Below are 15969 nucleotides of genomic sequence, written 5' to 3'. Positions count from 1 at the left end.
ATTTTTTACTAATGTAGTTTTTGTGAGATTCTTCAGAACCATGTGCCTAGTAATAGAAGGTGAATACATCTGAAGATGGTGAGGGAATTAACCTCTTCATTTCTAAATATGTTCAGAAACAGCATTTTCACATTCCCATATTCCAAATAGTGAAGGCTACATCAAGTTTTGTTGTAGATGGTCAGAACAGATTGTTACCAATCATGCACCTCAAGACTGCAACTAAACGGAACACACTTTAAAGTAATACGGGCCATTCTGCAACTAATGTAGTTATCCAAGCTTACGTCTCATAAGTGCACCGGGTATGACTCCCCACTACCCCCTGCTCAGTGGTCAGAAGCATGTGAGGAAACTGAGGTTGAGGCTAGAGGGGATCTGGAGGTTCTCTAGGGCCACAGCAGATGGGCTGAAGGGAAGGAAGATGGGGAAGACGGTCTTACTATCCATCAGCAACTGAGGAGACTCCTGACGGCCCTTCAGGAAAGCCTGAAGAGAACATGTGCAGCAGAAAATTACAACACACGCACACATGCGCGCACACCCAGTAATGCACAACACCACGAGCAAAAAACTCACCTGTACAGATTTCATGAAGGAGACAGACACTCTTTCCTCAAACTCATTGAGTGGTGTGTAAAGGTTGAGTATCTTCACAATCTTTTGCATGGAAAGAAGATACATAAAAGGATTCAAAAGGTTAAAATAAATTTCCACAAAACAGTGTGGAAAAATTGGCAGCTACTGCACAACATGCATCCCCACCAGCATGCCAAAAGCATTAATACATTATATAGTTTTCATATTCTCTCTCTCTCTCCTCAGCCAGAGTGATTGTCAAGTTTAAACCATTATAAGGACACTTTATAGGGCACTGCATCAGGTTTTCTCCACTAGAAGGAGAAAAGGGCATATCAGGGACACGTCAGCGAATTTTCTTGCTCTAGAGGGCGGATCATAATTTATTACATGAACAGGCACTCTAGAGGGTACTCAATCATTCCCCCCCCCCCATTAAGGTCACTCAATAGGGCACTTCCTCTTATTTTCACATCTCCAGAGTGCATTATAGAAATGCATCATCAACTATGGGGGCACGAGATGGCTCCGTCCCCCAGCGCGTCTCTCTGAAACACAAACCCCCATGCTACATTGCCATACCTCCCCACCTCTGCATGTGTTTGAGTCATTACCTGTGGAGCTGTGAGGGCAGTGCACATTGTGGCGATGGCCTCTGCATCTTCCCCACTCTTCTTCTTGACCTGCAGCAGCTGAGCAGCCTGGATGAGGGGCTCCAGTGTCTCCTTCACCCCGCCCCCCTGGACACCCTTATCCATCAGCCACTCCTCCAGCTGACACACGTTATACCTGTGCATACGCACACCAGACCCGTAATTCAATCCTTATCTCTAAACAAAGATAATCAGAATAACAACAAGCTTAGACAGGGCTTTGGACAAAAATGTATTGGAGATGACCACTCATTCATGCTCACCTTAAAACTTCAATTAAGAAAACAAAAACAAAAAAAGTGTCCAAACTTTATTGTGCATAAGACATGGCACAGTGGTGCACCCTGCTGGCCAGTACCTGATCTGCAGCCCTTTGCTCCAGGAGCACATGTCCTTGCGCAGGAGCAGATTGTTGAGTGTGACGGCACAGATGATGTGAAACTGCTGTTTGACAGCCTGTCTGATGAGATCAGGGTCATTACCATGCTTGACCAGGGTGGAGTGGAAGGAATCGAGTTGTTTGACGATGGACTCCAGTGTATAGGAGACCTCCTCAGGGAAACTGGAGGTACGCTTTCTAAGCCCAGTGGGCTTCAGCCCCAAGACACCTGGGATGGTGTCCTGTTCCAACATGCCCGCCGCTAGGCGAGAAGGGCAAAGGTAAGGGAAACATTAGGACAGAGGCAAGAGAAACTGGAAGAAAAGTTCAACATTAGCAGCTCCGAGGGAGCAGAACCTGGCCCTCACCAGTCATAGGCTGCAGGATGTTCTCCATGCACTTGATGAGCTGCTGGTAGATCTGGATCACCAAGTCACTTAAAACCTGTCTGTACTCAGTCAAGTCAAAGTTCAGTAGGCACTGCTCATTCTGCTGTGGAGTGTTGTGCTTCGTGTAGGCCTAACAGTGTTCAAACAGGGGTCAAAGATCAGGGATCAAACACACAAAAAAGCATGAGAATAGAAAACAACACACACCCACACCTACCTCTTCTCCACTGTACTGTTTCAGGCAATGTAGGAAGCGACAGGTGTTGGCCAGCCAAAATGAAACTGTTTCAAAGTCATCACCTCTTTTCTGTAAAGAGAGGACAGATTCAATTCCATTTAAACTTAATCCTAATTACAATGGTGAAAATCTAAAAACAGTATATATCATTAAGGGCTAAGATGCTCATACAAAAAGACATTCTGTAATCCCCCCCTGTGCTCAGGCTCTCCACAGTGGCACCCATTAAACTAATGAGCTCGCCTCCTTAACAAAGAAGGGAACTCAATTAGTGAAATCTAGTTTTGTGGTACACAACTGGAACAAGCAAGAAACGGATTACCCATGGAATAACAGCACCCTAGGACCAGCCTGCTAAAAGGGCGTGCTGTGAGCAGCATCATTCTCGTTCTCTCACCTTCAGCACGTTCTTGATGCAGTTGATGGAGGAGTTGAGCAGCGTGTAAACCCTCTGGTCATCAGTGGTGTAGTCAGCATGACGCAAGCACATGAAGAGGAGGTACGCTGGCAGGTCTGGGATCAGGCTCACAGCAGACGCTCTGGGCTTCATATCTGAGGCATACAGCAGTGCATGCATCCAACAATAATATAAACACCAAACTACAAGCTACTCCCCCAGGAATCTGTCCCCAGATGAGGTCTAAAGCCACCTCACTGGCTCCAGGACAGGCTTTGAACTGTCGGTTATTTGAATACTTCAATTCCACAAATGTCAGAGTGCAAGAACTGCAGGCGAGTTGGTTTAATGAAAGCTTGTCACCTGTGATGAGGGTCCTGAGCAGCTTGCTCTCGTCCTGCTTCTTGTACTCCAGCATGCCCTCGCAGTGGCGCGCCTTACGCATGAGCGCCGGCAAAGCTGCACCCGCCCGAGCCTCTACACTCAAACCGCACTCGGCAGAGCCTTTCAGCATGTAGTAATGTGTCAGTAAACACCACATGAACTACTGCACCACTGCAACATGTCTAATAGACATTCATCATAAGATTAGATAGCATGAGATTAGATAGGGTTTATTGTAATGAACTTACTGTCGGATGCCTCAACCTTCTTCAGGTGAATCTTCAGCTGTTTCTTCAGCTTGCGAATGGTCTTGTCCTGCTTGTCCATCTGCTCCATGAGGTCCTACAGTTATTAAAATGATCTGTCATTCATTTAAAGGACAGAAAATCCCCCCCACCCAAGACCTCATTTCTAAAAGGGGAGGCTACATAGGGAAGGGCCAAATCATGCACGTGGGTGGAAGCTGTCTCTGTCTGCCTCACTGCATCTCCATCTCACCAGGTTGTGACGGGTGAGGCGGTTGATCTCGCACTCCAGGCCAACGTTCCTGCATCCGTCCTGAGGCTGGAGGGTGTGCAGGAGGAGCTGCTGCTCCTTCCTCTCCTCCTGGAGGGCATGCAGCTCCACTCTCAAAGCCTCCAATTCCTCAGTGTGGGCCTGCCTGTCACTCTGCAGCTGAGACTCCAACAACCTACAGCGAGGTAGGTCAGATATGGTGCATGAGGAACAGAGGGTCCTTTTCTTAAAATGAATTGTACATAAATGGACATGGGCAACTGTCTCTTTGCAGCTCACTTGTTAGTTTCCTTCAGGCCCTCGTATGCCAGCCACAACTCTCCATCCTCATTTAGCTCATGCAGATCCAGAGTTGGGGATCTTAATACGCAGACACATGAAGAGAGAGGAGTGGTCTCTGACAATTGCTGGATTTAGTAGGGTGGTGAATGCAGCCATGATGGGAGCAAGTGATCAGAGTTAGAATGTGGTAGGAGGGTACCTGCTAGCGTGACCAGAGTCACCTTCAGTCGCCGCTTCCTGAAAGAGAGCAGAAACGTGGTGTGGGAGTGAGAGAATGAGCAGGACCCGGCGGTAAGCATAAGCAGAATGGCTTCACGTCATAGCTGAATGACAGTTCCAGAACTAGTCCTGATGCTGTCATGTACGTGTACATGTGTGTGTGATATTATATATAAAAATGCCATATCTCTGGACCATGCCTTTATGCCTTTACCTTATTCTTGAAGGCCTCCAGGTTTACTAGCTGAGTGCGCAGAATGAGCACCTCCTCCTTGCGCATTTCCAGCTCCTCATTGGTGGAGTTCAGCTGTTCTAGAAGCACATTATAGGCTGGAGCTCCAGGGGACACCAGCCCTGAGCCCTCCCCAAGACTGAGAGCCACCCGCAGCTCCTTCAGGTCCTTCTTCAGCCTCTTATTCTCTGCCTCCAGCTCCTGCCGCTGTCATCAGGGAGCAGACCACAAAATGGATATTTCAGGGGTGAAAAAATAAAATAAGTCACAACCTGAGATTGAAGATTTTACAGATAGCTCATAGCATCATGTAAAAATGTACTACTAGTGATGGCCAGTAAGTGAACCAGACATTTTTAGATTTTATTCATAAGACACTGCTAGTATTGATCATAAATAATAAATACAATACAGTTAAAGGCAAAAGCTGCAGTACACATGTCTGTATATGGTCTTACCTTCTGTGCTTCGTAGTCTCTCTCAGCTCCTATCGCTCTCTGACACTCTTCCAGGTCCTGAAGGCCAGAAAGCATACACATTCATGAATGATGCTCATGAATAAAGCTCATCTCCTGAAGCAAGATGTGAAAGGGTCTTACAATATCTTTTTCTTTTTACAGATCAAGGCATTTATTCCCCACACCAGAGATGTAATTGCCGGCGTTCCTCAAAACAGTAACACTAAGCATGACAGGCTTGTGGCAGCCTGATGGAGATTACATTAGTAGACTTCCCTGGTCTTAGCGAGGCAGTATTCATGTGTTCTGGGCTGTGTGGGCACTACATGATGAAGTGGTGTACTTAAGCTGTGCCAGTGTGCTGATGGGAAAGGAGATTTCAATTTAGGGTAAATTTTATTCTAGATGGAGCACTTAAATTGTGCTCCAGTAACCAATAACAAAAGTGGAGGATTCCACTAAAACCATTCCAGTTTTGAAATCACATGCAACCTCTGAAGTGTTGTGAACCTGGTCTGATGTGGTTACATTGGCACGGTCCTGCTGGAGCTGCTCCTCTCTGGAGTCGCACTCGTTCTGCAGGTGGAGCCTCTGCTTCTCCAGCTCAGCCACTCGCCTCTGCAGCTTCAGCAGAAGGGCCATGTCCACGCCTCCATTCAGCTCCTCCTCCTTACAAGGCAAGATAAGGCAGTTATGCTGTGCATTCATATTTGTTACCATTTGTCAAATAGGTATATGTATTGTATAGTACTGACTGAAGCATAAAGCACATTAATTGAGAAACGAAACTCTCTAGATGTGAACATTGGCAGTAGCAAATGGGGCATGCTCAGGGAAAAAGACCACAAAAAGAAAAATAATTTCTCATTTTAAGCATTAAATATGCTGAGCTTCTCAATTGCCAAACATTTTATGAAAGCATGGGCCTTACTTTTGCAGCCTCTCTCTCTGATTTCAGATCAGCATGCTGTTCTTCCAGTCGGAGGTGTTCAGACAGAAGGTTCTGGTAGTGAGTACGCTCTTCATTTAGCTCCATCTCCAGACGCTCAGCATATTCCTGATGAGTCTTCTCCAGCTTATCTATAAATGTATTAGAGAATAAAAATATAACTGGAAAAATAACTTGACAGGGAAACCAGCGGGATAAGACCAACCAGTAATCTGCTGGCCCTGGTCCTGGATTAGCCTGTTCAGTTCATCTTTCTCACTCTTCAGCATACCATTCTTCTCATTCAGCTCTGCAACCACCTTCAAGGAGAGCACAGAAGATCAAAGCCCTTTTATATTATATACATACACACACACACACACCCCTATTTATTTATGTGTTTTTACACTTTGCTATCCTTTCATGACACGTCAAGACTCTTGACCTGCCAGTAAGTAAGTATTAGTAGATCTAAAAGAACATGAACTCATTATTGACATAATTCAGTTGTCTTGATGTTAAGGCTGCTATTCTGTGCATGAGCACCATCACAACTTTGTTCATAGTGGTTAAAACTCTTAGAACTGCCCTTCTGTTGCATATTCCTTACATCTTACCTTTCTGCTCCTATCCAGTTCCTGATGTACCAATCCCAGCTCCTCTTCCAGGGCAGACACCCGGATGCCAAGGTGACGTGCATCCTCTTCCACTCCTTGCAGAGTCTCTAGGTGGTGACGCAACTTCTCCAGCTCGGCCACACTAGTGCTCTCAACCACGCTCAAGTGCTCAGACAGCTGCCTGTTCTCCTTATGCTGGACATGGGGAGCATAAACACACATGCACACACGCACCTTTATCAGTAAAAAAAAATAAATACATTTACTCCTTACTTTAAAAAACAAAAAGCAAACAACAACAACAACAACAACAACAACGACGCAGCCTGAGATGCCAGGATAGACTCCACCCCCCCCCCACCACTATGACCCTCAGTTCCTAATAAGTAGTTTAGAAGATTAATGAAAACAAAAATGAAATAACACCACACCTGCTCATCCACTTTCCTCTGCAGTTGTATGATCTTGTTCTCCATTCCAATGCTGAGTTTCTTGTAGTGCTCGATGGAGCGTGCTTCAATCCTGAGTCTCTTGAGCTGTCGGCGGGCCAGTGTGCGGCGCACGCAGCACTGCAGGTAGATGACCGCCTGCACAGAACGTTTGTAGTGCAGCCGAGCCAGCCAGCCCCGCACCCACCTCTGTACCACCACCGCCTTCTGCTCACAGCGCAGCTGAACACGACACACAAACACATTAAAAATGACTGTGTATAATGGTCTAAATCCTAATGCAAACACATTAATTACATTTGTGTAGATCTCAGTTGTGACCTTTTTCTGTTCTTCTCAGCATTGCCAGTTTAAAGTGTCTGACTTGCATTCTACTCAGTCAAGCGTTAATTAGTTAATACCAAAATACCATACCCTCTGAGGCTGTCACACTGGTATAAAAATAAATTCCAGTGTAATGACTATGCTCATGTTTTAACCTAAACAAATCACCAAAACTATTGCTTTGAAACTGGTATTGTCCTACGCTCAACAACTGAAAAATAGCAGCACGCGTTTGGTATGACCCCGACACTGATACTATAGGAGGCCGCGGGCTCTACCTGTGTGTACCGTAGCCGTGCTGCGTGGCCACGGAGCAGACGCTGGAGCAGCACTGCGGCAGCTCGCTGGCGCTGGAACAGCCGCCTGGCTACACACATGCGCTGGTACTTTTGCAGGACCACCACCGCCCTGGTCCGCCTCAGCGACTTACAAAAGCTGACCAGTAGGAAGGTAAAAGCCGGTTACAGCGCTGCCCCTGAACAAAAGCTACACCACCAACAGCAGCTGGATGACGTCTAATGTAACAGAGGCACTGGTAATACTCAAACAATCAAAGCTTTGTGGGGGAACTCACGCTCGTGCCTGCTGGCCCCGTGCGCATCTCTGGATGGTGACCGCAGCTCTGCGGACACACAGGTATTTCTTGCGGGCAAGCCAGCAGCGGATGGTCTTCTGAATCATGACGCAGGCAGCACGCAGCTTCTCGGCTCGCAGTTTCTCCAGATACGCCACCTGTCCCGCCCTGAAGAAGATCTTGGTCTTACCAAATTTGTACTTATCACTGTCCTGTGAGAAACGAAAAGGAATGTTACAGACCGGCATGGCCAGCCTCATTCAACATATGCTATTAAGAGAGTTAACAAGTAATTAAAAGCAGCAGTGTTTACATTTGGTGTCCAGTGTTTTTTCACCACTACATAAATAACCTTGTTACCTGTATGAGCTTCTCTAGAACATTCTGGCATGACAACTTTCTGTCTGAGAGCACATCTTTCTGTTTCATCAGCACTCTGTAGCGGATGAAGAACTCCTGATATGTCCATCTGACAAAAGTGTTTATAAAACATCAAAGTCATCCTCCAAGGCATTTTAGCAGTTGGTCATAACCATTTTTATTGGTTTGGAGTAGAATAAATGAACCTGGATGGAAAGCCTGCTGCCGAGATACGGATAGTCTCCAGAACACCACACGCTCTCAGCTGCTGCGCTGCTCTACTGTTCTCCATCCTGAAGAGATAGCGAGAGAGAAAAAGAAGAAGGGGCAAGAGAGAAACTGTAATGCATCTGAACAACAGAGAATGCATCTTAATTAAGCCATCCAAGATGAAAGTTCAGGTTACTGACATGAAAGGGGATTTGTGGTCATTGGGTTTAATGCAGCGTACATAGTGTGGGGTTGTAGCATTCAGAGTCTCCATGAGCAAGTGGAGAGAGTTCCGAAACTAAAACAGAGAAGGAGAAGCTAAGCAAACACTCCAGCCGTGGCTAACAAAATTCAGATCTCTTGAATGGTGAATTAAACAGCTGGGACTGACAGGTGGTTTTAGAGGAACATGAAAGGTCAGTATAGGGTTGTCCCTCGAACCTGCAGCCCAACCGATTTCTTGTGCTCTCTGAAGGACTGCCCCACACGCGTCATCTTTGTGCGGCCAGATGCTGCGATGCTACTAGGACCAGAAGCATTTGCCTCTTCCTGGAAGAGCTCCAGCAGTAAAGCAAACTGAAAGAGGGAATTTCAAGGGAGATGCATTGAAACATGAGCAGAATCAAAACATATCCCACGTGCACACTGCACTAATATTCATTCAACGAACACTGTTTAAAAAATAAAATAAATCTAAATACAGGCAGATTATTATTCAACACATATTAAATATTTCCGGTCTTAAAATCACTTTCTAGTCTGCAAGATAAAATTGTTCTAAACCACAATTAAACCATTGGGAACTTTATAATGGCGTGTAATTTGCATTAGCTGTAATACATAAGTCTCAACTATGCATGTGTCTGAACTCATGACAAAGAAGTGCTCTCACAGCGCTCACAAATACTAAGAGTAAGCATTTTACTACACCAAAAAGACATCACAGAGACTAAAATTTCCAAGAAGTTCCAAGATAGGGAGTTGGGTGGAGGGGGAGGGGTTAATTCTACAAATCTTGAAAAAATGGCAACTGCACAAAGATCGTGACAGCAAAAACGACAGCAGTGTGGCAGATTCCCAAGCTTTGAATCAGCAGGAGAGATCGTACTGCATCTTACTTGATGTGATGTGTGGTACTGTGCACTACAAATGATCTATAAACTGACACCCTGTATATAGCCTCTCCATGGCAACAGATTAAATAGACAAAACAGTCCAATTGAATTTAGAAAAAATAAATCACAAGCACATGAAATTTAAGTGATTTTTAAAATTTAACCTGTTAAAATTTTAAATCTGTCAAAATGTCATGATGGCTGTTGCATGAAATTTGACAGCAAAGTTCAACTTTACGCTATAGCATGTTCCTCACAAGAGCAGAACTAACGGGTGACTTGGTAGAGTGGGTAATACTCCCAGGCTGCACAGACCTGACTCAACTTCAGCACTTGTATCTGCTCCTCGTTGACAGTGTCTTTGTTCTTCTCCAGAAACCCCTCACACTGATACTCCACCTGAGGTATAAACAAAAGTACAATAAGAAAACAAAAAGGAATAAACTCATGAAAAGAATTCTGGTTGTAGTTCTTGAACCAGAAATATTTCTGTACCTTGTCAGCAAAATGGTGGACGATGAAGGCTTTGTTGGACATGCGTGGTTTGTCAAAGTGACTGCTCTTCTTCAGGTGGCTGTTATAGAGCTTCTGAGCCCATGAGTCATCTGATCCCTTTGGCATCTGAGGAAATTATGGCAAGTTAGGAGACTAAAGCATCCACAATGAAGTGAAAAACCATCACACTGTTCATCTGCAAGGTACACACGCAAGATAAAATAAAAGAACATTTGGTTTGGTTTGGAGAGAGGGAGGGATGGATACATGTTTACCATGCATTCCTCATCAAGCAGATCCAGCAGTCCCATCTTGGCTTCAATCAGGTTAATGCACGTCTGATTGTCATAGAAATCAATTAGAGTCCATGGGATCTGCTCTCTCAAATATTCCTCTTGCTCCAGTTTGAAGACATGCTGGATAGAAAATGTCCAAGTTAAGGTGATGAGATGTTTCAGAAATAGTAAATAGTTTCGCTTATCTAAATAATGGAGAGCACATGCAACATCCCGCACTTACCACATTAAACTGTTGCTGGAGTTTCTCATTGGCATAGTTGATACAAAACTGCTCAAAGCTGTTGATTTCAAATGTTTCAAACCTAGACATATGAAATATTTGATTAATCGATCCTAGACTAACAAAACAACGCCTAGTAATCAAGCGGGCAACTCCCTCCAACAACACTATTCCCAACAATGTTTTCAATATTAAAGCCACAAGCATGTGTAAATCTTTTCACTTGCCCATAGATATCCAGCACACCAATGAAGGAGTGCTGCTGGCTGGACGAATGTAGAGCCCGATTGATCTGGCCGACTATCCAGGTGAAGAGCCTGGCATAGATGAGCTTAGCCAAGGCATCGCGCCCGTCCATTGCCTCTGCCTTGGACAGGGGTTTGCTGAAGGTTTCTGTGACTGTCTTCAGTTTTTTATGACACAACCAGTGGGCCATGGGCTCACATGACACCATCATCAGCTCACAGAACTTAGACAGGTGGCTGTTTTCAGCCTAAATATTGAATAGCATAAGCAAAAACAAGGGGAGAAGCATATTAAACAGGCTGTTCACGATATACGTTTGCATAATGGTAAAGGATTGCCTATAACAGTGATAAGTCACTCCTTGAGGCCAAGAACATAAGAGCACTGATCCACTCTACTAATGTTTCTGGTAATGTAGTTCATTCATCAGTCAAATGTACTACAGAGGGTCTAACTACCATTAAGGATAAATTCCATATAGATTTGTACCATGACATCATTTAAATGTGAAGAAACAGGACCTGAGTTTAGGTGTTTTACTTCCAAAAACAATGCTACTCTCAGGCAACTTAACATTAAAATTTTGGCCATCAGTTTGAGCTCCATTCAGATCAAGCCCTCTTCCATAAATATGCTAGATCTTAAAAATGTGTACTGGTATTCAGATTTGAAATTCCTTTTGGAAATGGTGTTCTGAATGGAGCTCTACTGCATGCTCACTGCAGTTTTATTTTCTCCATCTAAAACTCACTGAGATGCTGCAATTGGCTGAGCCTCTCCCCGACACCGCCACGTTGCCCAGGTGAAGGATGGCTGCCAGGACTCGGAACAAATCCAACTGTTGCCTTTCACCAATTCCTGCAGGTATCATTCACATGAATCTGACATTGCACAACACTGGTCCACTATGAGGCCTTCATTTGGTGAAATCAAAACTACCTCCAATAGAGAGAAAAAGAGACTTTTTTACCCAGGAGTAAGAATGCCTTGCAGGTGGCCTGCATCTCCTGGGCATCATCCACTTCTTCTATGATGGGGCTTCTGCCTTGGTTAGTGCAGTGGAAGTCACTCGCGCTGCCTTCAGAAAGAGACTGCTCATTCAGTGGGAAGTGGGTAAGGTACTAGGAAACTGGTCCAAGCTGATGCAGTAGGTGGGTGGGTGGGGAAATAAGACAATCTACTGTACTGGTGTCATCTTCCCCATTAACTAGAATATCTCAATTAACAGGCTTATTCACTCATCATATTTATCACTTATGTTTAAATCATAGCGATACTTCATGAAACAGGCAAGGTTTTTTGCATACATTTTGTTTCCTGAAACCTGTATGAACTTGAATGATCTTTAATGAACAGTGAACCGCATGTTGATGTAGATCACACAGAACGTGTGTCATACCTAACTGCAGAGCTCTGAACTCAGGCAGATGAGCAGAAGCACAGAGCTGGTAAAAGATGTGATAGTTGCGTTCTTCAGCCGCCTGAAATGCAGGTTATGGTCATTAAGGTTATGATCCTTATTGATCAGTTATTGAGCTTGTTTAAAGAACAAGTTGCAGTTTTTAAAAAAAGACCACATTATGACTTTTGGGAATTATTAGTCAGCTTGACTTAGGACATAACCAGCTTCTGCTTTTATAGCCAAACAGTATGCCAAAAACAGGGAAGCAAAGTTACTCTGGAAGTCATCCAGCATTAGGACAGAATAATGAGCATCTCAGTAAAAAAAGGCCCTCCAAAGCCAGTGAAGTACTGCAGTGAATAGTCAGCAAGATAAACAAATGACCTGAAACACCACTCTTGACTTCTCCAGTAGGTATGTCCTCATGTTGGCGCCAATGATGTGATGCTTCCTGTCAAATCCGATCTCTATATACTTTCCAAAGCGACTGCTGTTGTCATTCCGTGTTGTCTTGGCATTTCCAATGGCCTGGTAATGAATGTATCGAGTGTACATAGAGAACAAAATTTACTTGCTTCATCATAAAAATGCAGACAACACATTTGTAATACAGTTAAGTGGGCTGCTATGGCTTTACCCATCTGATAAGACACTAACATTTGTTCTACCATAGGCTTTCAAAAATGATTAATTTTCAGTACATTAAAAGATTAATAACAATAAATAAATACCTCCATTATGGGGCTGGAAGCCAACACTCTCTCCTCCACACTGGCCTTGGTAAAGGAGCCACTGACGGTTGCAAAATAGCGCATGGCATATTTAGCAGAGACAGTCTTCCCTGCTCCAGACTCCCCACTAACTATGATGGACTGGTTCCTCTCATCTCTAATGAGAGCGGACAAGATCATCCATTTCAGAATATACAAGCAAAGGAGTGCTCCAAACAAACAGGGAGAAAAAAAAAAAAAAAAAAAGATATTCAGGTATAAAGGTAATCTATTTATACTGCATTAGACTTCTTATTAAATGGTTTTTGATTAATGGCTTATCTATACTCATTAGGAAGGTATTGCTTTTACAAAGCAATTTAGTGTGCAGATTTACCTGTCCTAAGTGAGTGAACAGTGTTAAAGAACCTCAAACCAGTAAAGTGCATGAAACAGAAGTGTTTGACAATAAGATAATAACTAGAACTGGACTGTACAAGACACAGATAGGGCCTTTTTAAAGGGGAGAACTTTAACAACTGAAAAGCCTAGAACAAGGTCACAAACCTGGCCATCTGTTTATAGGCTTCCTCAGCCACGGAAAAGATATGAGGGTCCATGTCCCCCATGTTCTGCCCACTGTATGCATTGATGATGTCAGTTCCATAGATTGGCAGGGGCTCATAAGGATTGATGGCCACCAGGATGATTCCTAATTAGAAACTGCCATTTAACCCAAGAAGCTTCAGTGTGGAGTAGCTCAATAACGTGAAACTGAACAGCACAAGTGACAATTTTGCAAATAAAGCTACCAAGAAGCGCTCTCCTCCTCTTAGCAGCCTATTACTCAGTGCTGAAAGACTCAACAGCTGCCTGTAAAGATCTCTACACAATTATCTAAATGCATACTAAAGTTTGCAGCACACAGCTCTGCAGTGCAATATTCATGGGCCAGGCACGTAATCAAGCAACTCCAAAGTCTACAGTACACGCGACTATGGCCAGAGACCAGCTGACGTCAGAGTGGGCAACTCACCACAGTACGTGTAGATAAGCTTTGAGTCGATGAATCTCACGCGGAGGTTGTGCAGCACAGCCGGCTCATTGAGGAAGCTCAGGGCAGTGAGGTCATTCTCCCCCACCAGGAAGTCTGGGTTACGGAGGGGAGGTAGAGCGTTGCCTTTGGGGTCCAATTTATACTCCAACTCCTTTATTAACGTCAAAGGACACCATAAAGGAATGACCATCATAAATAACAACTTATGTAAAAATAAATCACTTTATTAGAAAGGAAGATGACAAACAGATCAGCTAGTCTGTAATTATACATAAATAAAATGCACCTAAGACAGGTGTAGTTTACCTTACAAAATGGCCAGTGACAGTAGGTGCAGTATATGTAGTTTCTAATATGGTTGGTGATGCGTGTATATCAAACTTTTTTGGAGTTTTTGTGGTGGTACGTTGTGGTGGATCTGCAGATTTTGTGCTACTTAGTCGAGTGAACTGGATCATGGAAGCATGGGCCCTGACACTAGATTAACAGCCTCAATTTGTGAAGCTTGACTAAATTGACTTATAAAGGAGCCTTGAGTACATTTGAGCTAGACACCCTCTCGACTGCGGATTCAGCAGGACAGCGAAGCTTTGGATAAAACATGCAAAGCAGCTTTAACTCATCAGTAAGACATATGCAGGCTACATCTAAATTTAAACGGACAGCTGTGGCACACAAATGACTCAATATCTTGATCCCACTGCAAGTGTTTTTTAAACAAGGATTCAATTATTGTGCAGTAGAATTTTGAGTATTCACAAACAAACTTCCTGCCATCTTTCACAATTAAGTCACTCTTTCCACCTGGGCTTGCTTCTCATGATATTTTTGTACCATCTTTGTCTTCCCTTCTCTTCCTTCCAAATGTAGATACACTTGTGACCAGTTACATACTGGCATCAGTTTCATTGTTATAACTGTTGTTTTTTTTACTGAGTATATTGGTGTCATTTGTACTTCACTCAGTAAAAAGCATTTTCTATACTTAGAGCTAGTTCATTTGTCTTGCAAAGAAAAATACTTCAGTACCTAGTAATGGATCAAGTCAACTTCTAGCTTGAGCATCAGGTTCAGAATTTGAGTCGATATTTACAGAAAGAAAAGAACATATGCAACGTTTCCCACTAACCGTGCCGTCCTCCAGTTGCAGCTGAAGAGCACCGTCTCCAGGGTTGTAGTCTTTTGTCAGCTCTGCTGATATCCACACCTCCGTAAGGTGGGTGATCCAAACCCGAGCATACTACAGAAGGAAAGGCTCGGAGTTCTCATCTCAAGCATAGAACCAATAATGACAAACGCCGTTTATACAAATTGGTTGCCTTTGTAGTAGTACAGGTTCTTTAGCACAAAATTTGTTCACGGACGTTTTTTTTTTCGTAGGCCACACAGTTGGCGTCTAGGGTCAGGTTACACTGACATGTAGACACGTGCAATAATGTTACCAAAAAACAAAAAGACAAAAAAAAGCGATTACAGACCAACTTAAACGCATATTGAGGGCAATTGCTGTTTGTTGCAGAGCTTTAGAGAGCACTCGAGTGCACTGGCAGTGAAGGTACAGATCCTTCCGATGCACTGATCAAAACAGCATAAAATGGAATGATTTACCTTTGAATACAGAGCCGGCGATGCCATAACGCTTTCTAAAAAATTATTATAATTTATTTTAGGAATAGGACGTAGTTCTTCATGTGGCGAACATTCACAAGTGTCGACATCTGTAATCTCCATGAACTTGCCATGCACTCTTTAATGAGTTGTATGAGTGCAGGCGAGTTTAAGATCATCCTTACAAAGTCTCTAGGCATTCTGGGTATAACGCTTAATGGATTCTATGATAAACCGCTGCTTGCTGAAGTTGTGCAAAAATCGCCACCCAGTCGTAAAGTAACCTGTTTCTTTTCCAAGACATATTAGGTGGATAGTAAGATCATAATTCTAAAATGACTAACAGGCAGTGTAAATACAGACACATTTTGAAATGTTTACTTTGATGTAATAAATGTCATTTTAAGCACCTGCACAACCTGTAGTGTATGCAACATTTAGCTACATAAGTTAAAGGTTGTGATTTTCCTACTTACAGGCATTAAATCAAAGCTTAAATTTTAATTCATGTTATGTCTTTTGAAATCAGTTGCAATACTTTTGGGAGTGGACAGTCTCGGTAGTCTACCTCCAAGTTGCAGTATCTATTTATCCACTGCTTTGAAAATTAAAAATATTTTATCAAAAAG

General features: G+C 43.5%; 1 protein-coding gene across 1 annotated transcript; it reads right to left on the bottom strand.

Moving 5' to 3' along the window:
* Positions 1-336: 336 nt before the first annotated feature.
* Positions 337-15367, bottom strand: myo5ab (myosin VAb). The gene is given in 39 exon segments (XM_081713847.1): positions 337-489; positions 580-660; positions 1194-1368; positions 1591-1873; positions 1980-2130; positions 2218-2307; positions 2636-2790; positions 2999-3139; positions 3268-3361; positions 3518-3710; positions 3815-3895; positions 4017-4054; positions 4251-4475; positions 4727-4783; positions 5255-5476; positions 5658-5806; positions 5881-5974; positions 6272-6466; positions 6703-6942; positions 7323-7479; positions 7619-7830; positions 7979-8087; positions 8185-8271; positions 8389-8486; positions 8630-8764; positions 9619-9702; positions 9799-9924; positions 10074-10214; positions 10318-10399; positions 10545-10810; positions 11315-11421; positions 11534-11641; positions 11963-12044; positions 12350-12493; positions 12697-12853; positions 13243-13387; positions 13712-13883; positions 14862-14972; positions 15341-15367. Coding segments are annotated over 39 exon segments (5367 nt in total).
* Positions 15368-15969: the final 602 nt, after the last annotated feature.

The sequence above is a fragment of the Electrophorus electricus genome, chromosome 4 (genome assembly GCF_041902795.1).
Source record: "Electrophorus electricus isolate QZ-2024a chromosome 4, ASM4190279v1, whole genome shotgun sequence".
Classification (NCBI taxonomy): Eukaryota; Metazoa; Chordata; class Actinopteri; order Gymnotiformes; family Gymnotidae; genus Electrophorus; species Electrophorus electricus.
The sequence above is the reverse complement of the archived record's forward strand: the minus strand, read 5'-3'. Positions and strand labels throughout refer to the sequence as shown.